Here is a 27,470-nt window from a genome sequence, read left to right as displayed (position 1 = left end):
ACAGAGCCGTAGTGCCTAGAACATGGTTCGAAGAGCATTCCGCAGATTTTACCAACACGAAATGGTCTCTCCACACACCAGGCATGAACCCTGTGGACCATCTTTGGGATGTGGAAAGGTCCGTTCGAACTTTGGATCCTCCATCCAGAATTGTGTGTGTGTGTGTGTGTGTGTGTGTGTGTGTGTGTGTGTGTGTGTGTGTGTGTGTGTGTGTGTTTATGGCTCCAAGAACATCTCGCCTCGTTGCTCTTTTCAGTTTTTAAATAAGGTCATGTGTATGTACTGTAAAAAAAAAAAAAAAAAAAAAAATATATATATATATACTGTATATATATATATATACATATTTTCATACCGACACTGCACGGGAGAAAGATAGAAAAGAAAAAATAAAGAAGTGTTCGTGAGCTTAGATGTATATTCTTTAATGTAGTGGAGGGTTTTTTTTTTTGGCCTTTTGGCTACCCGGAAGCAGCGCAATCCCCTGGATGACCGCTTCCAGGTACTTGTTCCTAGCTGCGGGAAGGCAAGGCCTCTCCCTACTACCAGCTCCCCTCCTCCCTAGGGAAAGAAGAATTTCCCCAGGAGGAAAAGTAAGCAACCAAAGACGAAGAGGGGGAAGGGAGAAGAGAGGAGGGGTACCGCCCTGGCTCAGAGAAGCCCCATTCCAAGATGAAAGACAAGGAAAGACATGTGTCTATCCGGTCATACTTTATGGCGCAGAAGTCTGGACCTCAACTGCTGCAACGCATCTGAAACGTAATTTTGCGGGCGAATTTTGGCTATTGAAGTGGGCCATATGGAAATTTCGGCTTAACCCTTCACCAAGGACCACCCAGATGGCGGCAGCTCTAAACATCAGACGTCTTCCTGCCATTATCCATGAGAGAAGACTCGTCTTTGCTGTAAAATGATGGTTGACATTATTTCGGAAGCAGACCTCTCGGCTAACTGCGGATGGAGAATCCCAGTACCAAGCCTTCGAGCCAATCCAGTCCTTCAGGCCACTCCAAACCGGTTAAAGTTATCCGATCGGTTCTTAACCGTGCAAATGCTGCAGTACATACGCTCCTTAGATGGCGACCTCTACAAGTTCGCATTGGATAAAAAATATAGGCAGAACTTACTCCATCGACTTCCTTCTCAGAATCATGTCACAGGACATTAGAACCTGCTCCCGAGGACCTGTCGATCACTGCCATGGATCCCTCAATACATTGTTCCAATTTTTTTGCGCCTGCTCAAATGACTACAGCACTGTAAAAGGCCTGCTCTCTGGAGAATAATTTAACTTGATAACATGTCGTTGTGTATATATTTTTATATGTAAATTTGCAATTTGTTTTCTCCAATGTTTAATCCTACACTCTTATAATTAGTAATAATATTGTTTTTTTTTCGCCTATCTTATCCTTGATTGTATTAGCCTTTACTGTAAACCCCTGGCTTGTAGTCATGAAGGGTATTGTGTACGCGCGTGCATTTTGTATGCAATAAAGAGTTCTTCTTCTTCTTCTTCTTCTCCTTCTTGAAGAAAAAAAATAAGTAGATATAATAAGCATTTTAAACAAACAATAAGTGTATTATTAAATAATACCTAACAGAATAACTTTCCGCTGTGAATATAGTAGTAGTGAGTAGAGTAGTGATTGTAGTAGTAGTAGCTGCCGTCCACCTCATCTGCGGAGACTTTAACTTACCATCAAGTCTCCAACATCTGCATGAGTCACTTATGGCTAAGATTGCACCTAGTGGCCTCAGGATCATAAATGAAGGCCCAACTAGAGGTCTTCATCGCCTCGATCTCATATTATCGTCGGGTTCCTGTAGCGTCGACATTAAACCCGAAACTCACTTTGAATCCGATCATAAACCCATAGTAGTCCTATTGCAGCTCCCAACGCCCAATTTTAATGTCTCCCACAATGTCAAAAGGAAGATCATCATCTCTCCCACCTTCCTACAACCGAACAGATGCCTTTATGCAACAAGATTAATTCCCTGGGAAGTTCTTGAATCAGGAGATCCGGAACTGGCTCTAGACATACTAACTATATGGTTGCACACTGTTACCATGTTCTCAGCAGCTAAACAGGTCAGTATCTCTGCTAGAACTAATGCTTGGTGGTCTTCGGAGCTAAATTACAGTTTCAAGTGCAAACAGTCCCTCCATAAACAATGGAAACAGTCTGGTACAGCATATGACCGAACTCAGTACTCCAAAGCTAGAGCACTGTTTAACAGACTGAAATCGCAAGCCATTAAAGAATATACTGACAAGACCTTATCCAAAGGCAAATTGCCATATACCCGTAACTCTCAACCAGGTTCCAACTTCAATCCAGTTGAATGGATCAACTATGTAGCCAGATTCCAAGACAACATCACACAACCATATGATTACCAACCAGTCCCCATTTCTGGTCCAGATGATGATGAGCTGTTTTCCATTCAAATCGACCGACAGCAGCTCCTTCAAGCCATCAACTCGCTGCGTCCGTCATGCACCGCTGGCGTCGATAAAGTCCCGCATTTCATAGTAAAGTGCTTAAGTCCATATATCCTTGATCCTCTGCTCTACTTGTTCAACTCCATCCTCTCTTATAGAGTGTTTCCTGCATCCTGGAGCAAATACGCTCTCGCCCCACTATCTAAAGCTCAACTACCAAGCCAGCCGAAGCACTATAGACCGATATCAACTGTATCCACGCTCCTAAAGCTACTGGAAAAAGTCCTTCTTCCGCATATAACACGCCATCTTCTTCCACGACCATCAAAGCAACTCCATTATGTTCTCCCTAATAGATCAATGTCTCCAACCTTCTGGCAGTCCAAACGGAAATTCTAAATGCTTTTGAGGCCAGATCAGAAATGGCGGTTGTTTATGCCGATATCGAAGCTGCCTTTGATAGCCTGAACATCTCAGCCAATCTGAATCTCTAACCAATTACTTTCGGATCAAAGGTGACGTTTTCGCTTTTCTGCACTCGCTCCTCTGGAATAGAACAGTGTACCTCAATCATCGCAACCTATCCTATACCCGATCCATCAATGCAGGTGTGCCACAAGGTGGCGTTTTATCGGGGTTACTTTTTACGGCCCTCCTTATTCCGTTTGTGTGTAACAGAGATGATGTTATTATCTACGCCGACGATATAAAGTTCCTAACAGAAATACCACCATCAGCCGACAGAGGAGTGATCATCTCGGAAATCTGTAATAAGATCACAGCTTTCTGTAGCTATCTCAACCATTTTGGTCTTAAACTGAACCCTCAAAATCCGTTATTATGGTTTTTTTCACTCAAGAAGTGTCCCACATTCATACAACCCTCACTGGAGGGTGCAGTTATTCCAAGTGTAACTAAACACAAAGATCTCGGTGTAACCTTTGACCCAAACCTTAGGTTCAACTGTCACATTGAATATGTTCTACGCAAGATCAGCCAAATGCGCTGGATTGCCCGTCAACATCTTCTTCATAACTCAGACGCAAGAACCACAATCACATATCTGGAAACCATTGTGTATCCTACTTTTCTGTATGCCTCTGAAATATGGGCCTCCGCAGTACCTTCTCTCATGAAGCCCATCCTCGCCAGTGAATCAAAAAAAAAAAAAAAAATCAAATTACTATATTAGGGTTACCCGTAAATGATTACATTAACCCGCATTCGTGTCTGTAAATTGCGTGTGTTCTCTAGTCGATTTGCCTGTTTTGCTGGAGGGAAAAAACCTTGCTATCTACGCCTGAGACCGACTAACTCAGCCACGGAGTGAAAAAAGCCCACTAAAGTTCCTCGCGTCATCGACGGGATTCGAACCCAGGCCTTTTCCACCCGGGAGGGCGGTGGCGATACCACTGTGCTACCCACGCAGACTCGCCAATGAATACTGGATGCTGAAGTGGGCAATCCGCAAACATCGACTCCCCCTCCAACAGAGGACCACCAGCACGGCCGACCAACTTCAAATCCCGCGGCTGCCTCAAATAATCGGCATGAGGAGAACTGTGACCGCAATCAAAATGCTGGCTGGCAAAATCAACTCCCCTGACTTCTGGGATATATGTCAGTGGCATGTTCAACTTCCTTCCTTACGAGCCGCCCCTCTTCTTCAGCTACAACGGAACAGGCTGAAGATCAGTGACAGATTCCTACCTGGCCAAGTACTTCCTACAATACAAGCCCTGCTAATGATCGGAGTTGACCTCCAGAAATTCGCTTCGGATCGCAATTACAGGCGCTCGTTGACCGAACTTGTTCCCCTTTTGTTTGGCCCCTGATGTCGATTGTTACTGATATCTCCACTTGCTATCTCCTATGAGGCGCAGAACGGCACGTCACAGGCAAATCGATGAACTGTTTCACAAGAAAATGCTATACCGAACCTCAATTTGGCACTGTGAAATATTCTGACTTGTGTGAATATTCTGAAATATGTGCTTTGTACATATGAACGTGTACATATCTTGGTGTATATCTGCCTTATACTCGTATCTATTGAATGGTTAACGCTACGTTTTTAAGTTAATTTAATGTTATGTTATTTTTTTGTTATACTGTACATATTTTTATATTACCCTATATCTTTGTCAAGCCCCTGTCCTCCTAGCTGTGGTGGACACATTATTGTATCTATAGTGTACAATAAAGATTTTCTCTCTTTAGTAGTGGCATGTGATGCAAGAAAGCAAGTATATGAACTTATGCAGCATCAGCCAAAAAAAAAAAAATCACACCATTGCCTCCAAATGGCTGTCCAGTTCCTCCTTAAATTTATTTAACCTATCAACTCCCACAACGACAGATGGAAGTTTGTTCCAGCAATTAACCACCCGCTGGCTAAAAGGCAAATTTCCGCACATCTATTCTACATCTGTATTTTCTTAATTTGAATTTATGTCCCCTTAGGTTCGTAATCTGAACAAGTGGAAGGATCACATCAGAATTCAGCGTGCTCAACCCATTCAAGGCCTTATACACCTCAATCAGATCACCGCGCAGGTGCCTAGTCTCCAGCCACTGCAATTTGCAGAACTTAAGCCTCTCTTGGTAAGAGGATCCCTTCATTCCCATCACCAATCTTGTTGCCCTTATCTGTACACGCTCAAGTAAATCTACATCCTTCCTAAAATGAGGCCTCCAAACCTGTATGCAGTACTCAAGGCGTGGCCTGACCATTGCCTTATACAGAGGGACAATCACCTCCTTCTCCCTGCTATCAAAATTCCTATATATCATTGACAAAATCCCATGACCTGCCATGGCAGCCTGTCTGCATTGCTCAGAAAACTTCATATCTGACTGCACAATTACTCCCAAGTCTTTTTCATTTTCTACCACCTTAAGTGTAGTACCACACAGTTAGTACGTTTCTCTGGGGTTATTTCTACCCATATGCAGTACTTTGCATTTGTCAAGGTTAAATTTTAGTCGCCACTTCTTAACCCATCTGCCCAAATTATCTAGATCCTGTTGCAGTAGCACACTGCCATTACTGTCATTAACAACCGTGCCAACCTTTGTATAATCTGCAAACTTCGACACTAAGCCTGATATACCTTCATCAATATCAATGATAAATATACAAAACAGCAGAGGACCCAACACCGAACCCTGTGGGACTCCACTAAATACATTAGTCCACGAAGAGCAGCACCCATTAATTACCACCCTCTGTCTTCTCCCACTCAACCATCCTTTTATCCATTGTAGCAACTTACCCTTAATACCATTTTGGTCTAATTTTGTGGTGTGCCACAAAATTTTTAGCGTCCTTAAAAGCGTGCTGCAGCAACGAAAAGGGTAAGAAACACTGCTCTAATTAATTGGAGAAAAATTAGTATTAGTAACGGCCGCACGGTGCGAGAAAGCGTATGACTTATGCTGCACGAGCCACAAAAAAAAAAAAAAAATCCGAACAAAACAATGATAAAGACCAAAAAATAAAATAATAATATAAAATAAATAACTAAATAATAATAATTAATAAAAAAAAACGTATAATCCTATGCGCTTCCCTTACCCGAAAGTACTATCCAGATGACCTTTGAATTTCCCCAAACTGTCGGCCTCTACCACCCATGAAGGCAACTTATTCCAGTAATTTATAACTCGCTGGCTAAAATAAAACTTCCTGCAGTTCAATCTAAACATTTCCCCCAGTAACTTGAATTTATGTCCCCTAGATCTAGCATCATTTATAATCTTGAAAATTTTGTCCTCATTCATTTTACTGATGCCTCTCAGAGCCTTAAACACCTCAATCAAATCTCCTCTAAGGTGTCTAGTTTCCAAACTCTGAAACCCACATATTCGAAGTCTTTCTTCATAAGGACGCCCTTTTGCCGATCTCACCAGGCGAGTTACCCTCTTTGCACCCTTTCAAGAAGCTCGATGTCTTTCTTTAGGTGCGGTCTCCATACTTGAACACAGTATTCCAAGTGTGGTCTAACATAAGCCTTATATAATGGGATTATCACGTCCCTATCTCTACTTGCAAAAGTTCGATAGATCATCGATAGGACACCATGGGCCTTCCTTGCAACCTGTTCACAATGCTCAGAGAATTTCATGTCTGACCGTATCGTAACACCTAAATCCCTTTCCTCCAGTACTGGTTTAGTTGAACGCCACCAAGTGAATAAGTTATTTTGGGATTACTGTTTCCCAGGTGTAATACCTTACACTTTGTTGGATTAAAGCACAGCTGCCATTTTTCTGACCATTCCTGAAGTCTATCTAGGTCTCTCTGAAGAAGCTCAGCTTGACAATGATCATTAACTACTCTACCAATTTTAACATCATCTGCAAATTTAGACATCACGCCCTCTATCCCTTCATCAATGTCGTTTATGAAAATAAAAAACAACAGTGGTCCTAATACTGATCCTTGGGGAACCCCACTTCTTACATCAACCCAATCTGAGGAACAGCCATTTATCACAACCCTCTGCCTCCTGCCCTGAAGCCATCCTTCTATCCATCTAAGGATTTTCCCAGTGATTCCAACCTGTTCCAATTTTTTAAAGCAACCGCTCATGTGGGACTGAGTCAAAAGCTTTGCTGAAATCTAAATAAACAATGTCGAAATTATTCCCTAAATCCAGCTCGTGAGTGACCCTTTCGAAATAGCGAACCAGATTTGTTAAACATGATTTTCCCTTTACAAAACCATGCTGAATATCCTTGAGAATTTCAATTCGATCCAAATGATCCTGAATTCCACCCTTGATCATTGCCTCCATGATTTTCCCTACTACTGAAGTCAGACTGACAGGTCGATAATTTCCAACTTCACTTTTAGAGCCACCCTTATGTATGGGAGATACATTTGCACTTTTCCAATCCAAGGGAATCTCCCCAGAGTCTAGTGATGCTCGCATAATTAGCCTCAGTGGTTCAATGCACTCGCTTGCCGCCTCCCTTAAGATTATAGGGTATATTCCATCAACTCCAGGAGCCTTACTGGTCTGTAGGCTCGAAAGTGTTTTCATTAAATAATCTTGCGAAATTTCAATATCATTAATTACATATTTTTTAACTTCGCTCCCACAATTTCCCATTGCCACAAAAGGCTTTTCATCATAAATATTGATGCAAAATAACTGTTGAGTTCATCTGCAACGGCAGCTGGTGTATTTATTACTATCCCCTTTCCCTTACGTAAAGGTCCGATCTGGTTTGTCCTGCTCTTCTTGGCATTTATATATGTGAAGAATTCTTTATCCTCCCTCTTTGCTCTGTTTGCTAGTGATTTCTAATAAACTGCCTTTGCCTGTCAAACCTTTTCTGTGGCTCTATTATACATCACCTTTTAGCTGTTATAGGCTTCAGTACTTTTTATTGCTCTGTAACCTTTCCATGCCACCTTTTTCTGCTCAAGTAATGTGGCAACTTCACTATTCATCCAACTTGGAATCCTTCTCGTAGAGTATTTTTTAATGATATATACGCATTCAAGGCATCTGTGATTAATGTTTTAAAAGCGCATCACAGTTCAATTGTATTCATTCTCTGCGCGATATCTACCCAGTTAATAGAGGCCATGTAGTACCTTCGAACCCATCCCATCGAACATATATGGAACGTTCTGGGGAGATGCCTAGCACGTCTGGGGCACATCCACATCCACCAGAAAATGTTCACCAGCTGAAGATGGCGATGATACAGGAATGGACATTGTTACCGCAAGAACTTATCAACAACATTGTTCTAAGTATAGATAGACAGGCGGTGCAAAGTCTGCATCGACATTAGGGGTGGCCATATCTCCTACAGAGGACCACCTCTTCCCTTTGTTCCATCTTTGGCAGTGATGCATCTGTGTAATGGCAGCCAGTGCTTTGTTGATATTTTTGAATAAAGTCCCTCTGTACCGTTTTGTTTTGTTTCCGTTGTTGTATCGGTGTTGTTTCCTTCATAATTTCTGTACCTAACAAGGTTCCTTTGGTATGCTTTTCCCATATCCAGGCCACTCCTATGAGAAGCTACAGGTGAAAACCTGACTGGTCCTTAAGTTTTGCATACTAGTGTGTCACCGGATATTGATGATAAGGCAGAGTATATCAGTTTCATAAATGTATGATTGCAATTTAACAACTATCAGCTAATGATCAGCTAATGTTGCTAAAGTTTCATCAATTTAACAACAATTAATGATGGTTGCTAAAGTTTCATCAAGAACCAAGACCTTTTCGTCTAAATTAAAATATCTTAGTGTGTCGCATAGTAACATGCATATTAGTAGTTTGCTACCACTGGAATAGAAACCATCCAGTCAACTCATTGAATACAACTGACTTTTTCACATCCACAAATAAAAATCATTACTTAGGAATGTATCTTATCAAAATGGATTGTAGTACGTCTCAGTATATGTTGATCTGCGTTCCGAGCGAATGTTTCTTTACAGAACGCTTCTGTCGCGTTCTTTCAGCTTCAGAGGTTTTCTGGTTCGTTTAAGGCAATAGGCGCATCACCACCTATGACAACTTGAAAAGAAACATTAACACATTTAATACCAAGCAATAAGTTTCAGATAATAACTTATCATCATTTAATAAAGATTGATACAGATTACCTACACTCTTTACACCATATGAAATCATTTATTATTCAGCAATAAGGTAAAGGTAAACTGCAGCCATTATCAACCCACGGCAGGATGGAAGCCTCCTCAACAATTTTAGGTTGAGGGAAATGGACCATAATCTGCCACGCTGGCCTAGTGCGTGGCAGCGTGGCAGATCGACCGCATTTAGTAGTCAGGGGCTTGAATCCCAGTCTACTCAAAGAGCGTGTGCTACTGCACTCCCGCTCCTGACCACTCGGCTATGGAGGCAATATACATTGTAGCATTTTTACAGGAACCTTTATCACTTGTAAAATCAGTTTTCAGCTTGCATCTATTTCCTCTTCTCTCCTAGAAACTATGACTTTTCATGCAATAAAACAGACCAAATGACCATTAAATACACACATTTTATAAAGGTAGGACCTTTGTAAAGAAAAAAAAAGCATGATCATAACTCATGAGAAAAGAATAATCTCTCTCTCTCTCTCTCTCTCTCAGAACAATTAACGAATTCTCAAGAGATGCGATATAAGCCTTTGTAGAAGGTCAGAGAGCGTAACGAGTTGAGAAGAAGAAATCGATAAATCGAGTTGAAACAAACACATAAGCTCGGCCCACATCTCTTGCTAGTTAGACTGAGCAACTTTACGCAAGCTCGAGCAAGCTTAGACTACCTAAATTTATAAATATTTCTTATCTATATCACTTAATCATGTGATCAGACCATGTTAAATCTATTGTTTGTAAAAATTGATTTATATGCTTTAGGAGAATGTATATAATGTAAATAATTAATTGTATGATGGATCGCCCTCCTGGCTGAATGGCCGCGCAAGGGAGGCTGATTATATATATATATATTGGTTCAATAAACTAATTTTAATAACAATAACTATGGAAAGAGCATGATGATGATGAAGGGCACACGCACACTGGATATCTTGTTACAACGAGCATTCCGCAGCCTTTTCACCAAATTAAAGCGCAGTAATGTCATATATTCTATAACGCATGAAATGAAAATTTAAATAATTTAAAAGCAAGCGATCTCTATACAAAAAAAATAAATAAAATGAAAACAAATTAGTTAAAGTACGCAGTGCGTTACTTGCAGAAGCGATATCAAATAGTAATAATTAATGACTTTTAACAAAGAAAGAGCAATAAGCAAGCACTTTTTATGAGCGCACCGAGAAAATGGTCTTCCTGCGCATTTGCCATATTGCCAAATCATTTTTCTAACCAGCAAATGGCACCAAACAGTTTTTTTAATCATAATAACAGCAATAAGCCTTACATTTGTGATATACAGTTTGCTATACAATTATTACATATAAAAGTAAAACATATAAACTTCGGTAAAATTAAATATTTATCGAATTAAATAAAATTATATATTTATACAAAACATGTATAAACTTCAATAAAAACAAAATATTTATGAAATAAAAGCAAAACTTATTACAAATTTTTAGTTGATAAGGAAAATATTAAACCGAGGTAGTATTAATAATTTTAAAAGAATGATATGAAACATTGAATAATAAGAAAAACTTTAAAAAACAGATAATTTTATATCATTATCTATATGAAAATTTAATTTTTTTTCGTTGAAATAATACATAAATCCCAATAGATCAATAAAGCTTAATGATGAACTATAAAATCAGTTTATAATATTCATTTTTAACACTGTTTTTGCTAATAAAAATATCAATTTTATTTTCATTTAAAAATGCTGCTGTTCTGTTGAAAATTCAAATTTAAGATGTTTTGTCCTAAATTTGTAATGATATAATTTATGTTCCCTCAATGGCCTAGATGGACAATTGAAGTTAATACATTTCAGTAGGAACGTAGCATCTATTTTTCCTTGAAGTATCGAATGTAGTAGGATGCAATCAAACTTATTCTTTCTATCTTTTAATGTGGGAAGGTTAAAAATTTTACACCAGTCTTTACATTTATACATAAAAGTCTAAATCTGATTTGTAATCTAAAAACCTGATGAGAGATTTTTGTACCCTTTCTAACGTATTAATATTGTTTTTTCCAAAAGGGGTCCACACCTGCGTGGCGTATTCCAGAATTGGACGAACAAACGAGGTATAAGTCAGTTTTGGGATATCAGGGCCAACAAAATCAAAACAAGCTCATTTGATTAAACCAAGTATTTTGGATGCTCTGGCAGTTATTTTAATAATATGAGATGTATAAGAGCCATTACTTGTTCTTAAAATCCCTAATTCCCGAATTTCATGTATTCTTTTAATTTGCACTGATTCTAAAGTATAATTATAACAGATGACTAATTGTTTATGGGGATCAGTTATGGTAATGGCATGACATTTATCAATATTCACATTTAGTTCATGTCTTTTAATCCAATTGTAAATCAATTGAATACCATTTTGTACCAAGGCGCCTCCGTAGCCAGGTGGGCAGGAGCAGCAGTGCGTAGCACACGCTTCTTGATTAGACCGGGATTCGAGCCCGTCACCACCAAATACGGAGGATGCGGAAAGGTCAGGGAATAACCACCGCATATCCCGGAGCAATATGGCCTTAGTTGCTAATGCTCCTAAAAACCAAATAACAAACAAACAACAAACCATTTTGTACCACCTCAATCCAAAAACTGCTTAATTTCTTTGTACAATTTCATGTCATCAGCATAAGTAAGAACTTAGCTTTCTGTAGACATGAATATATATCATTAAGAAATATACTAAATAGTAAAGGGCCAAGAGAACCATTTTTACTAACGCTTGCTTATACCAGAACCCTTTCTTTAAGGTTGGGCCGTAGCCGTACGTTCAGTATTTTTAATGACTTTTTCTACACTTTTTATCTTTATACTGTTTTTTCAATTTTTCCCGTTCGTATAACTATTAGTGTAATACGAGGGTGATAACGCTCTGTCTATCCTCAATCCTATAGCTATTTTCGCATTCTTTTGACCATCTTTTCCTCCCTTCCCCTCCCCTCCCCCCCTCCCCAAGAATTTTACCATTTACCATTCCCTATACCATTTGCTTGTCTACACTTTTTCGTTCAAATATCTCTGCTTCATATCTGAATTTTAATTTTCTACCACGTTAATTTAATAACCTTTCACCCCTTCCGCATTTCACATTTGTATTATATTTCACCTTACACTTTTGTAATTTGTATTTATTTTAATTTATATTATTAACTTTATTTTTACACTGCGGTGGGACTACCCTGTCTACCAGTATTACGATAAAGGCTGCATATTTGCTCCCCCCTTTTTCTAATACTACAGACAAGTTTGGAAACGTAGTGCCTGGTACATGGTCAGAAGTAGTATTCCCCTGTTGTATTTTCTGACTATATATCAATTTTTCATCTACTATATTCAGATTTTGCATATTTGCCATCCACTGATTCGACCTCTTGCTAAAATTGCCCTCCCATATCTGAATATAGTGTTATTTATTTGTTATTTATTATTATTATTTTTGCTTCCTCAGTCCCAGATCATTTTTGTACTAGGTTTTTCAAATTCTTTCACCTGTTTAATCACTACTTCACTTCCACTTTCGACTGTCCCTTAAACTTCTCTTAGTTCAGGCACCTTGTGTACTTTTCATTTCCATTTTCACAGACTCTTTATCTATTTTACAAACCACACATTATGTATATCCTTTTGCTTTCTTTACTGCTGCACTGCGCGTTTTGGAGCATTAGACATACGATAACCTTTGTTATTTTCCTTTTCTGCATAAGGTTCCAACAGCTCTACGAGCGATCGCAAAAGTGTACAGCAATTACTTCGGAAAATGTTAAAAGACGTTTTTCATTCTAACATCGTATTTTCCTTAAATTGACTCAACCCTGGAACATTGGCAAACTTCGTATAAATGTATTCAGCATTTTATTTAAGCGCATGCTAAGAAAGTTTAATATAAGATGTTTTCAGTGGAACTTACCCACACAGTTCTTATGTCAGTTGTTAACATACAAGAACTACCTTTACGTTTTAAACTGATTAATGAAATACCTTCCTTTGAAGCAAAATAAAACAATACGTAGAGTATTCTTTATACTAGCACACCCGAAAACTTGCATGCAAGAAAGTAAGGAATCATCTGAGATAACGTGTGGTTGTTTACTGACGTCTACAAGCAAAGGAAAGTTTGTTTCTGAAAATAAATTCACGCAAACTGTGTCAAGGTACTTTTTTTCTGTTTTCGTTCTGGTCTTCCGTTGAGCACAATGTCCTCATAAACAACTGTTTTCGGAGATTCTGTATAAGTAGTATGGTAGTTCTAGGTCAGGACAGTCTATGGCAATCCTGACCTAGAACTACCATACATGGTTTCACATAGGCTATGTGAAACCATGGCAACGATTTTCATCGCTTCCGCCATCTTTCCAGGAACTTTAGGACATATCGTACATTACCTAGTGGGGAAAGAGATAATTTTGTGGATTTTCTTGGCCGGAGATAGGACGCATGTGAACATGCTAACTGAAACTGTTCGTGCACTCACAGTATCGTTAAAGAGGGGGGGGGGGGGGTTCAGATACAAGCAGTAAATTTTAAATAAACAATTATCTATGCGAATCTGCGTTAGGCGCAAACAAAAAACAAATCTGCGATAATCTCACTTTTTTTTTTTTTTTTTTTTTGTTTCAACATAGCTTGCAATACATGTCTTTCCATCGTGAAACAAATGCCTGTATACCATCAGATAAGAATTTCTCTGGCTGCTTGGTGAACTACTCAAAAGCCTTTTTAGACCTCTTCGGAGTGGAAGAATAAGCAGATTCTGAATACTGTATTGTCAAAAGTCGTTGTAAACAAATCCCATTTGGGATAAGCCTAGACGTTTGGTCCTAATTTTAGATTTTGATGTCTCCTATGCAAATCGCAGTACTGTTGATAATTGCTTCAACCCCCCCCCCCCCCGCTTCTGTCAAGCACTTCAGGTAGCACTCTAAAATAAACCCATTTTCTCCCAAAATGCGGTTCACATCGCCTTACCCACATATGGTACGGCTCAGAACTTCTTCGGCTTTGAAGAAATGGAATGACGCCACTCTTACTTGGCTTGCTTATTTTAAAACAGAAAGTAATGTATCAACAACACATCTCGGGTTACTAAACGGTCTAGAACAGAATCCCTTCGGCTTCACATCGAGCCAGTACAGAGCACACATCAATCTGTCATGCATAAGTTTCTCAGTAAGCAACCAAAGAAATTATTTTCTGAGACAAGCATTAGCTTCGCACTGGAAAATGCGTACTGAAAGATGAGTAGACTACTTTCAAAAATAAATTATCATACCAATAAGTTTAATAATCAACAAAAATTATTAATTAACGTTCACTGCTTTCGTTTGAACCTTTTCGTAATTATACGAATCCAGTTAATGGACACATCTTGAAAGAAACATAACCAGAAGGGCCAACTCATAACATCTATAAATAAATATATATTATACACTGTATAATATACATATAATAAATATATATATTATATGTATATTTATTTTAATATTTAAGCTATTTATATATTTATTGGCGCCTCCATAGCCAGGTGGGCAGGAGCAGTAGTATGTAGCACACGCTTCTTGATTAGACCGGGGTTCGCGCCCGTAACCACCAAATGCGGAAGGTCAGGGAATGACCACCGCATATCCCCACCCCGGATAAAATTTGACGGTTGGCGTCAGGAAGGGTATCCAGCCGTAAAAATTGCATGCCGAAACAATAAAAAAAAAACGCTGACCCCATATATAATGGGAAAAAGCGAGGACAAAAAAAAAAAATATATATAATTATATTTATTAGATATTATAAATATAGATAATATATAAATCATAAATACCGTAATAAATAAGTTAAGAAAAATTAATGACTAAGCAATTTGAGTGATGTATTTCCGTTATGAAACTGTCGAATAGGTTACAATTTATTTATTTAATTTTGTTTTATTTATTTAATTAATTAATTTATTTATTTATTATTATTATTATTTTATTTTACTTATAATATACGTGCGAATTGCTCGTATGTTGAATTTTACTTTACAGCAGCGTTTCCCATACTGGGGTAAGCGGACCCCTGGCGGTCCGTAGACCAGTTCTAGGGGATCCGCGAAACGTTCAGAAAGATATCAAGTAATATGTGTTTATTTTCTTTAAAAATATGCTGATAGAATCACAATGAATTTCGTTATAGAACATTACTTATTTTCGATACGATTAGTATATATAATTATATATATATTTCAAATTATTCGTTCGATGTATAGCAAATTGATAAAGTTATTATAACATATCTGTATAAAAATAAGAATAAAGTTGAGTTTTTTCACACATAAATCTTTGAATTTTCTTTTCAGAATACACAGTGTTCATACTGAGTTTTCTTTTTTGAAGGGGGTCCGCAAATTTGTTTTGATTTTTGAAGGGGTCCGTAAATCTCAGTAGTTTGAGAACCGCTGCTTTACAGCATACATTTTAAACCCAGGACAATAAGAGTTATTGATGCAAACTACTGATAGGCCAAATCTTTATTAATAAAATATTTTCAGTGTTGAGGGAACAGCTTAAGTCAGAAGTATCAAACTCATATTCAGTATAACAATAATGTAAAAAGCAATAAAGTGTAGCTATTCATGTATGTGAATACGAAGAAGAAGAAAACGAATCAGATCAAGTACAGGGCATGGATATGTCTTCAATAAACTAGCCAATTCACAAAGGGGGATCGAAGGGTGACACGAATAATTACAGACCAGTTAGTTTAACTTCTGTTCCCAGTAAAATAATGGCTTCGACTGGCTTCGAAGAGTGCGGGAATGTTATTTGGTTTTAGGAGCATTAGCAACTAAGGCCATATTGCTCCGGGATATGCGGTGGCCATTCCCTGACCTTTCCGCATCCTTCGTATTTGGTGGTGACGGGCTCGAACCCCGGTCTAATCAAGAAGTGTGTACTAAGCACTGTTGCTCCTTCCCACCTGGCTACGGAGGCGCCTTAAAATAATGGAGTCACTGGTTAAAGATGCATTGCAGGATCATCTAGACAAGACTGCAGCAATAATTCAGACACAGCATGGGTTAAGGGAAAGTCTTGTCTGACAAATTTGATTGGTATTATGATGTGGTTACAAAGGAACTGGATGCAAACAATAATTTTGATATCATATATTTTGATTTCAGGAAAGCTTTTGACACTGTTGCGCATGGAAGACTGCTGTACAAATTGGAGCAGAATGGTATTAAGGGTAAGTTGCTACAATGGATAAAAGGATGGTTGAGTGGGAGAAGACAGAGGGTGATAATCAATGGGTACTGTTCTTCGTGGACTAATGTTATTAGTGGAGTCCCACAGGGTTCGGTGTTGGGTCCACTGTTGTTTTGTATATTTATCAATGATATTGATGAAGGTATATCAGGCTGAGTATCGAAGTTTGAAGATGATACAAAGGTTGGCAGAGTTGTTAATGACAGTAATGGCAGTGTGTTACTGCAACAGGATCTAGAAAATTTGGGCAGATGGGCTGAGAAGTGGCAACTGAAGTTTAACCTTGATAAATGCAAAGTACTACATATGGGTAGAAGTAACCCCAGAGAAACGTACCAACTGTGTGGTACTACACTTAAGGTGGTAGAAAATGAAAAAGACCTGGGAGTAATTGTGCAGTCAGATATGAAGTTTTCTGAGCAATGCAGACAGGCTGCCAGGGCAAGTCATGGGATTTTGTCAATGATATATAGGAATGTTGCTAGCAGGGAGAAGGAGGTGATTGTCCCTCTGTATAATGCAATGGTCAGGCCACGCCTTGAGTACTGCGTGCAGGTGTGGAGGCCTCATTTTAGGAAGGATGTAGATTTGCTTGAGCGTGTATAGAGAAGGGCAAAAAGATTGGTGAGGGGAACGACGGGATCCTCTTACCAGGAGAGGCTTAAGTTCTGCAAATTGTAATGACCTATTAAATTTCTGTTGTCACGGTAATCTTTAAAAAATATATTACTTGAACCGTTTTCAAAATAAAAAAATAAAATAAATGGGTAGGCATTTACTGAACTAATCAAAAATTTTACAACGACTGTTATTATAAATAAAAAACAAAGTAAAAAGCATTAATTAATGAAAGAAAAGCGCAACATCAAATTTTCATTTTCCAGATTTAATATACTTTTAAGCATCAATACATTTCATGAAAATCAGGATCCTCACCCTTTTTAGTACTTTTCTAGTTCATGATCGGCTGTTTACTCTCTAAGAATGGACTGTAGTAGTTTCTTTTTCTTTTCGTGTTTTTTTTTAATACTGTCAATCTTCTTAACATAAATGAAACTGGTCGTCACTGTAGGATTTTTAGTTGATAGAATTGTTCTTACAGTAAATGACGTTAATCTGAAAGTGTTGGTGACCATTTCATTGGTAAAGTCTCTTGTTTTGACACCTGATGACGAGCTGTCATATTCAAACATGGAGCAGTTTGCAATTTGAAATGACTTAAGGTAATCTTTCCTCATAACTAATTCCTCTATTATGCAGATACAATCGATGCCGACATTAGAGGAATGCAATGTGAATTTCCCGAATGAACTTACCTTTTCGAAGAATTTCTACACAAGTATCCTCAATAAATTGTCATTTCAAATAACAAGAACAGCTGCTTCTGGTTTTTCATAGAAAAGATTTGTTTGTCTGAATAATTAACATAAGACTTGTCCATGAGGCTTTGCCTGTTTTGTTTTGAAGTGCTTATATGAATAAGCATTCTGTATGCCTCTTTTTTTTGTTAGGCATTTTACTTTTAACTGTTAATATCATTACTTGAAAAATGCATCTTAAGAAAACATATAAAAATGCAATAAACATCAATACCTAATAATAAAATAAAATACAATGCAATAATAAATAATGTATAATGATAGTAATTACAATTCTTTTGCATCTGGAATTTAAACAAACAGAACAAAATAATCTGATATCACTCATTACGTCTTCGTTATTTTAAAGTCTATCGCTAGAGGAAACTCGCTGCTTTTATTTGGAAAACGGTATTAGTAACGACATATCCTTTTCACACTAACAATGTTTTGTCATGGATATAATATGAAATAAATCTACAACTTATACTATTAATGAGGAGCTTATCTATATCCATAAGAGTTACTAATATGTTTAAGTGATTTTTGTAAAATTACTGGCTTAACCCCTTTTCAAATTAAACGATTCAATTAATCGTAAACTCTTGCAAGTTTACTTAAATAAATAAATTCAGAGTATGCGACTGACAGAAAATATATTAAGAGTATGCCATTGACTTTCAGAATATCCTCCCTCAAAATATATTCAGAAGTAAATGTGGAATCAGAATTACGTTGACTTTGCTGATATACAAAGCATATATTGTATAAGCATAATTGTATAAATGTATTCAACACAAGATGAAACTCACCTGTATATGGGCTTCACTCAGCCCAAACAGCAAACTTGCATTGTCTTCCATTGCTTCAGGACACTGGCATCCCTGAAGTAAGAATATTTATAAATATATTTAAAAATATTTATACACTGACGTTTATAAATTAATGAAATAAAATAAAATTTTAGCGTTATAAAACTGAGTAATTTCTAAATTACTTATTTTTATAAAACTAAATCGAAAAAAATACAAACTTTAATGTAAAATGTAAATTCACACTAGGTACGTATCCGCTTATCTCTATTATATTTTGTTATTTTATTACTTTTATCATTCAAAATCACTTAACCATTTTTAAAATTCATCCAGCTTACAATGAAACATGTTAATATCATTTTTTTTCTTATTTAAAATCACTCAAGGAATCAACCTTGAAGTTAAACATATTCGACACATCCTGTATATTTTTTTTTTTCGGAAAGTACCCGTCTATTGTGATATATTTTTGGAACAATGAAATTTCAGAGTTACATAAAATGTTGAAAGAAGCTCCATGTAATAAATTCTTGATGTCTTTTCATTTTAAAAATATTTTTTTCTTCTTTCTATTCTGAATATTTATATTTTGAATATATATATATATATATATATATATATATATAATACGAGTACTCGTATAATACAATAGAGAATTAAAATTTTATTATTCTGAATACACAATTTAAAATATGTGTTTAACTGGCAAAATATTTATGATATTCTTTAAATTTTCTGACAAATGGATCTTCCACAAGAGAAGTGACTTATAGCAAGTGACATTTAGAGGTTCGCACTATAAAATTTATAAATACAGTATTAATATATTTAACAATTAAAGAAGAACAGAAAAAATTCTTCGTGCAATTTATCACAACTCTTGCTGTTATGGTGCGAGTAGTAGTAGTACTGGCATGTGATGCAAGAAAGCAAGTGATGAGCTTATGCAGCATCAGCCAAAAAAAAAAAAAAAAAAAAAATCACACCATTCCCTCCAAATGCCTGTCCAGTTCCTCTTTAAATTTATTTAACCTATCAACTTTCACGACAGATGGAAGTTTGTTCCAGCAATCAACCACCCGCTGGCTAAAGACAAATTTCCGCACATCTATTCAGTCTTTTCTTAATTTGAATTTATGCTCCATTAGGTATGTAGTCCAAACAAGTGGAAGAATCCCATCAGAATTCAGCGTGCTCAACCCATTGAAGGCCTTATACACCTCAATCAGATCACCGCGCAGGTGCCTAGTCTCCAGCCACTGCAATCTGCAGAACTTAAGCCTCTCTTGGGAAGAGGATCCCTTCATTCCCTTCATCAATCTTCTCTGTACACGCTCAAGCAAATCTACATCCTTCCTAAAATGAGGCCTCCAGACCTGTATATGCAGTACTCAAGACGTCACCTGACCATTGCCTTATATAGAGGGACAATCACCTCCTTTTCCCCGCTAGAAAAATTCCTATATATCTTTGACAAAACCCCATGACCTGCCCTGGCAGCCTGTCTGCATTGCTCGGAAAACTTCATTTCTCACTGCACAATTACTCCCACGTCTTTTTCATTTTCTAACACCGTAAGTGTAATACCACACAATTGTTACGTTTCTCTGGGGTCACTTGTACCCATATGCAGTACTTTGTATTTGTCAAGTTAAACTTCAGTTCTCACTTCTCAGCCCATCTGCCCAAATTTTCTAGATCCTGTTGCAATAGCACACTGCCATTACTGTCAACAACCCTGCCAACTTTTCTATCATCTGGAAACTTGGACACTAAGCCTGATATACCTTCATCAATATCATTGATAAATATACAAAACAACAGTGGACGCAACACCGAACCATGTGAGACTCCACTAATAACAATAGTCCACGAAGAGCAGCGCCCATTGATTACTACCCTCTGTCTTCTCCCACTCACCCATCCTTTTATCCATTGTAGCAACTTACCCTTAATACCATTCTGCCCCAATTTGTACAATAGTCTTCCATGCGCAACAGTGTCAACAGCTTTCCTGAAATCCAAATATATATCAAAATTATTTTTTGCATCCAGTTCCTTTGTAACCACATCATAATATACTATCAGATTTGTCAGACACGACGTATCCTTAACAAACCCATGCTGTGTCTGAATTATTGCTACAGTCTTTTCTAGATAATCCTGCAATGCATATTTAACCAGTGATTCCATTTTTTTGCTGGGAACAGAAGTTAAACTAACTGGTCTGTAATTTCTCGTGTCACCCTTCGATCCCCCCTTTGTGAACTAGGGATACATTTGCACATCTGAAGTCCGTGGGGGACCTCCCCTGAATCTATTGATGCTCTCATAATCATGACTAAGGGTTTGCTTCCTTTGCCGCCTCCTTTAATATAACTGGATAGATCCCATCCACCCCAGGTGCCTTTCTCATGTTTAACTTCAACAATTTCTCCTCCACTTTGCTCTCAGTTATTACAAAATCTTTAAGCACCCTGCTACAATTTGATAACCTTGTGGCATTTTCAAAGCTTAATAACTCCTCATGTGTGAATGTAGATGCAAAATACTCATTCAGTTTGTTTGCTATCTCAGCAGTATCATCAACAGTCTAACCATCGATATCAAGTGGACCAATCAGATTCATCTCCTTCCTTTTAGAGTTTATATAAGTAAAGAAATCCTTGCTGTTTTTCTTAGCATCCTTTGCCAAAGATTTCTCGTAATCTGCCTTCGCCTGCCTAACCTCCTTTGTGACCTGATTACACACTAGCTTATATCTGCCATAGGCTTCTGAGTCGCTTGATAATTTATAGGCATCACATGCATTTTTCTTCTCTGTCACGAGTCTCATTAGTTCATTTGATAATCAATTAGGCCTAAACCTTGAACAATATTTCTTAATAGGTATGAAACTTTTAGTAGTATCCACGATTAATTCTTTGAATGCTTCAAACTTAGAATTTACTGTTGGTAACATCGTCAGTTGATCCCACTGTACAGAATTTAAATACTGTCTGAGACCACTGTACTTACCTTTACGGAAGAAAAAACCCTTTCCTTTACCACTGACGGTAATATCTCTTTAAGTAAATTCCACATCAATACACTGTGATCACTGCCACCTAGTGTTCCCTTTATCTGCAAATTCTTAATACAAGAATGATCACTGCTAATAACCAGATCAAGAGTATTACGCTCTCTGGTTGCCACTCGAACATGCTGCTGCAGAAAACAATCATCCAATAAATCCACAAAAGTCTGACTAGTGTGTGAGTGACCAACCCACAAGTTCCAGTCAATATTTGGGAAGTTAAAATCCTCCATTATAAGACATTCTGATTTACTAGCCCACTCTATTTCTCTGTAAAATTGTTCATTGTACTCATTCGAGTCATTAGGCCCATAACACACTCCTACTCTTATTTTTGCTTTCGCAGTGCTTATGTCACACAAAACTGAATCAACAGTGTACTATTCACCTATATCAACTGGATGCACTTCTTTTGATTTTATGTTTTTCTTAATTAACAGCATAACACCTCCTCCCTTTCTATCCTGTCTATCCTTTCTGTACACATTGTACTCCCCAAATTCCAGTTCAGCATTCCTTATATCTGTGTGACACCACGTCTCTGATATCCCAACAATATCCGCCTTTGATGTCTTGACCAACGCTGCAAATTCATCAAATTTATTTACTATACTTCTAGCATTGGTATACATGCAAGCATACATGCTCCTACTCCTATTCTTAGTTACCCTAACACATCCCATATACCCACCTATTTCAGGATGACTGCCATCCGTCCCTGAAACCCCCAACACCCCACGCTCCAGGTCGCTACTTATTCTAATAGAAGTTGTGCAAAAATCACCTTCACCTCTGCCTACAGCTACTGTTAAACTATTAGTCCTTGTATCCCCCCAAGCTAGCAGTTTTCCGACCCACTTAACACTGCCTCGATAGTATCAGCAAATATTCTTGCACCCTTTCTATTTAAGTGTATCCCATCCCTGTAGAAGCAGTCTATCCTGTTAACAAGCACAGACCACGATGAAAAAAATTTTACCCCTTGAGCCTTGCGCCTTCCCTCCAGGACCGAATTGACTGACAAAGCTCTCATCATGTACTCCCTCCTATCGTGTCTGGGCAGAATTACAGACACTTTCAAATTTAACCCTGACTCACGACTTTTTTGTAACAGTGACCTGTATTTGTTAAGTAAATCTGCAGATCTTCTACTCTTAATGTCATTTGTGTCAACGTGTACAAGAATATCACCTTTTGTGCCCTTAAAATATGATATAAGCTTTACAACGTCATCAACTTTTGCCCCTGGCAGATATAACCTGGTCCTGTTCCATCTATCCTTTTTACACAATATATTTCCCGTCTCCCTGACAATAGAGTCACCAACAATAACTAGTTCCTTTGGGACCAGCGCATTCTGCCTTGGAGATTGTCGCTGTGTTGCCTGATTCCCAGGAGTGAGCTCTGGCGTTAAGCTGGGCCGCTGAGAGCTTTACGGGCCCCCCTCATATTAATTTCTTCGAGGGCATCTACCCTACACCTCAAGCTCTCATAGAAGCCCAGTAGAACGCTGAGTTGATGCCTAATTTCTAGACATTCTCTGCACCTGGTACACACAAAGACATCTTCCTTGGCTAGATCAAGTTCTGTTCCACAGAGTTCGGCAAACATTTCACAAGTTGCAGATTTTTTTAGGCTGTGATGCGTTGGAGAATGGCCCCCTCAGTTCTCCCCGAGTCACAGCACTCTTGCCACTTTGTGCCCATTGCTTTGCTGCTCTAGTCTAGAGCATGATATTTTAAATTAAAAAGTCAATAAATTTAATTAATCAATTGTCAATACTATGCTATCTAATAGAATCCTAAATTCAGTGATGCGCATTGCGCTATATAATTATACGTTAGAGCTACCTAGTTACTACAATTAAAAAATTGAATTCCCTACTACTCTATACGAAAACAATGGCTGCAAGATTCGAACGAAATAACGGTTTTACGTATATTAAGTAGTAATCTACAAAAACTCTTTATCTAAATTAAAAATAAAAATAACCAGCGTAACTATAACTGTAAGACTACGTATAAAATACAATATAAAATAACAATTAGGTAAATAAAAAGGCAAACACATCGCTTTGTCGGAGCCTGTAATTCACATTTATATATTTATAATTATAATTCACATTTATATATTTATAATTATAATTCACATTTATAATATATTTATAAACGAATTCCAGATTCATCATTTCACGACTTTGTGGAACATCCTTGTATGACCGAGATCAAGCAGCGGTCTGTTTTCATTCATGTTGATGTCCCAGGACAGGAAGACCATGCTGCGGATTTTCCAAACGAGTAAGTGAATATCTCATTTACTCTTAAACCTTATATTGAGAATAACTGTCTTCCTTCCATAAACCTTAATTTCCTGCGAGGTTAACATTAATTATATTAGTTTATTATTAACATGATTAATTAATGATATTAATAATTTAAAGTTATATAATGTTGAAATCTTAAAACGATCAAATGTTGAAACGTTATACGAAATGTTAAAACACTTCTTTCTTATTAAAGAAGGAAGGATCTATCGCTGAATCACATTATTTCAAGATAAAAAATTGACTATGTAAATTTACCTTTCAGAAATCTAAAAAAGCGCAACTGTTAGGTATGTTGCATCATTTTATAAAGATTTATATTGAAATAATGGAATCCAATGGAATCGGAATCCAAATCAATCGAATAAATTGTCCTCTTCGTACAATTAAACGAGTTACCGAAAATATATTTTGTTGCAGGCTCTCGTTTGAAAGCAATTCCTATTGAATCATACAGTAAATTACAATATAACTTATTATAAATTATTTTATAAATTCTTATTAGACTTCACCTGTTTTGATATAAATTTGCAAATTTATGTTGAGGAATCCCAGAGAGAGAGAGAGAGAGAGAATTAATGGCGAGCCCCTTTGTTTGTGTGGTTTGGCACCATCTTGTGGGCAACGTTGTTTATTTGTTCGTCACTGTGGCACCTTCTTGTTTGGGCTTGCTTGCTTCAGGGTGCCACCTTGTTTCCACTCGCTCTTGTGGGGTGATGCCCTTTTTCGCCTGATCGCTCTAACTTACTTCCTCTCTTAGGACAAAATCCCTGCCCTCGGTCCTCAGGTGCGGTGTAGCCTCAGGGGACTGCAGCTACTGGATTCGCGCTGTGTCTGAAAGATTGAATGAGCACAGGGTATCAACTCGATCCCCCGCAATGACCCCTCCTGGGTTTGAACTGGTTGACGCTGGTGTATTTGAATACTGGCAGAGGGAAGAGACCTAGGGTAACACATAACATTTATTAAAACAAAAATAAACACGCATACAGGTTTACACTCCATCTAGTGGGTTTGAGAGAAGTAAAATTATGTGTATATATGCTTCTAGGTTTCTGTTCATAACATAACAAGGATATGGTAATGGCTTACAACATACTGGATTCTGGTATCACTGGGACTATTCCTTCAATAGACTTATTGTTTGGTTGTAGATTCACAAGCTACGACATTCAGAAAACAATTCAATTCACAAAACACTTCAACATAGAACAGGAGCAGTTGGAACAGAAGAACCTTAGGCAAAATGCTTTGGTGTCCATCACTTTAGACTATCTTGCATCAGTTCCAATGTGAACAGACTCACTCCCTCCCAGTTCTAATTCCCACAGCACCCTGCTGTAAGATTCTGTGTAACTACTCTGGGAGAAATTCCCATTTTATTATCAAATTAACAAAGATTAAATATTTAGGAAGGAAGAATTGAAATGGTATCTGTTTGTGTTATGTTCCATAGGTTTACTTTCACGCAAATAAGATAATGGCTTACCCATTAAATCTCTTACTTCAGGACAGATTGTGAGACCTCCTTCCCTCTGGTTGGACTTAGGGCGGGGTCTTTCTGAGCCATGCTTCCTTTGTTTCTGATACTCCTCGGCCGTTCTTGAGGTTGGAGTGATGCACGACTGCAGAACCTCCCTTCACATCGTTAGGACTCTCGACGTTTGATGGTGAGACGTTCCCTCACTTCTGATCTTCTTCCTATGTCTGTCCTGCTTCCTCTCTAGACTTTCTATCTCCCCTTGTGCCTCCTGGAACCCTTTATATACTAACATTATCTCGTTCTACGTCATAGTGATAGAATCATCCAAGAATGTCCCTTTCGCAGGGACGCTACCACTTGTGGTAGTCGTCGGGAGGGGACGACTGAACGTCCCCCCCATGCTGTAGCAATAAAGCCCCTTCTAGTACCATCGTGGGCGTGGGAGCGGAGATGTTCTGGCTTTGTTGGTGAGAGGCCAACGACCAGGAACTAGGGTGAGGGAAAAGCATTATTTGACCGTACACTCACTCTCCCTGAAAATAAGTTTCTCCTCCATTATTGTATTAAAACATAGGTTCTGAATGAATACAGTTTTATAATTTTATCCTACAGATTCCCGAGATATAATATTAACAATAAAGTAGTTGATTTTTGGGTAGACTGAAGAGTTTTAAAGAAGTGTCGCTTTAATTCATTTAAAATATCCCAAGACACTGTATTAGCTATTTATCAGTTAATAGAGTCAACCTGATTATTGAGAGATCCCGAAACTCTCGGTCTAACATCCTCCTCTACTCTGCTGGAATTTCTTGGATACGGGATAATCGTTTCGGATCCAGAAACGGTTATGATCATGGGCTAAGAAAGGTATTTAAATGAATTTTTATCTGCTTCCTTCCTTTACAAACTATTAATCAATCTCAAAATCTATATTATGTAATAACATAAATGTGGACAACAACAGTAAGTAAAAGGTGTTAGGCTAACTATAGGTTTCAACATATTACCTTTGTGTAATATAAGAAAACTAATCTGGAAAATCAGATTATAGGAATTACTCAAATAACATATATGATAAACACTCAATTGCATAGGTGAAAAATACTTCAATAATGTATGTGATATACACTTGATTAATATATGTGGTAAACACTTGAGTAACATAGGTGATAAATATTTGATTAGGATATGTGTTACTGTGCATGGGTACTAATCCAAGGACAGTTCGTGTAACACCATCTCTCTTTCTTCATGAGGTGATATCGAAAAGTTCCTTCAACGAGGTATGACTTTATTTTTCATCTTTCTTTTTTTTTTCTTTCTTCCACAGTCCAAGTCCTTGGCATAGGTGCACAGATACATTATATTTTTTTTCCAAAGTTCTCCAGGTTGCCAAGGGGGGATGTCTTTGTGTGTGCACGATGTAAGGAGTGCAAGGAAATCAGGCGACAACTCAGCGTTGTTATGGGCCTTTATGAGACCTTGAAGGACAGGGTGGATGCCCTCGAAGGAAATAAATTGAGGGGCCCATCAAGCTCTCAGCTGCCCACATCAATGCCAGAGCTTGCACTTGGTCATCAGGCAACACAGGGGCAGCCCCCTAGGCAGAATGCGCTGGTCCCACAGGAACTAGTAGTTGTTGGTGACTCTATTGTCAGGGAAACATGCTTTGTAAAAAGGATAGGTGGAATAGGACCAGGGTATGTCTGCCAGGGGCAAAGGTTGATGACGTTGTAGAGCGGATATCATCTTTTAAGGGCACAAAAGGTGATATAGTTGTACACGTTGGCACAAATGATATTAAGAGTAGGAGACCGGCGGAATTACTTAGCAAGTACAGGTCACTGTTGAAAAAAAGCCGTGAATTAGGGTTGAACTTGAAAGTGTCTGCAATTCTGCCCAGACACGATAGGAGGGAGTATATGATGAGAGCCTTGTCGATCAATTCGGCCCTGGAGGGATTGTGCAAGGCTCAAGGGGTAGAATTTTTTTCAGCCTGGACTGTACTTGTTAACAGGAGAGATTGCTTCTACAGGGATGGGATACACTTAAATAGA

General features: G+C 37.9%; 1 protein-coding gene across 1 annotated transcript in view; it reads left to right on the top strand.

Annotated features, from left to right (window-relative positions):
• Nucleotides 1-27,470, top strand: part of LOC150078319 (uncharacterized protein ZK1073.1-like) — a 483,468-nt gene that overhangs the window by 208,733 nt on the left and 247,265 nt on the right. Inside the window, exon 4 of the mRNA XM_090384761.1 lies at nucleotides 23,787-23,904. Coding sequence (XP_090240887.1) covers nucleotides 23,787-23,904 — 118 coding nt within the window. The remainder of the gene's footprint in view (nucleotides 1-23,786; nucleotides 23,905-27,470) is intronic.

Source organism: Mastigoproctus giganteus, chromosome 11 (genome assembly GCF_048544385.1).
Source record: "Mastigoproctus giganteus isolate SK-2022 chromosome 11, ASM4854438v1, whole genome shotgun sequence".
NCBI lineage: Eukaryota > Metazoa > Arthropoda > Arachnida > Uropygi > Thelyphonidae > Mastigoproctus > Mastigoproctus giganteus.
The sequence above is the reverse complement of the archived record's forward strand: the minus strand, read 5'-3'. Positions and strand labels throughout refer to the sequence as shown.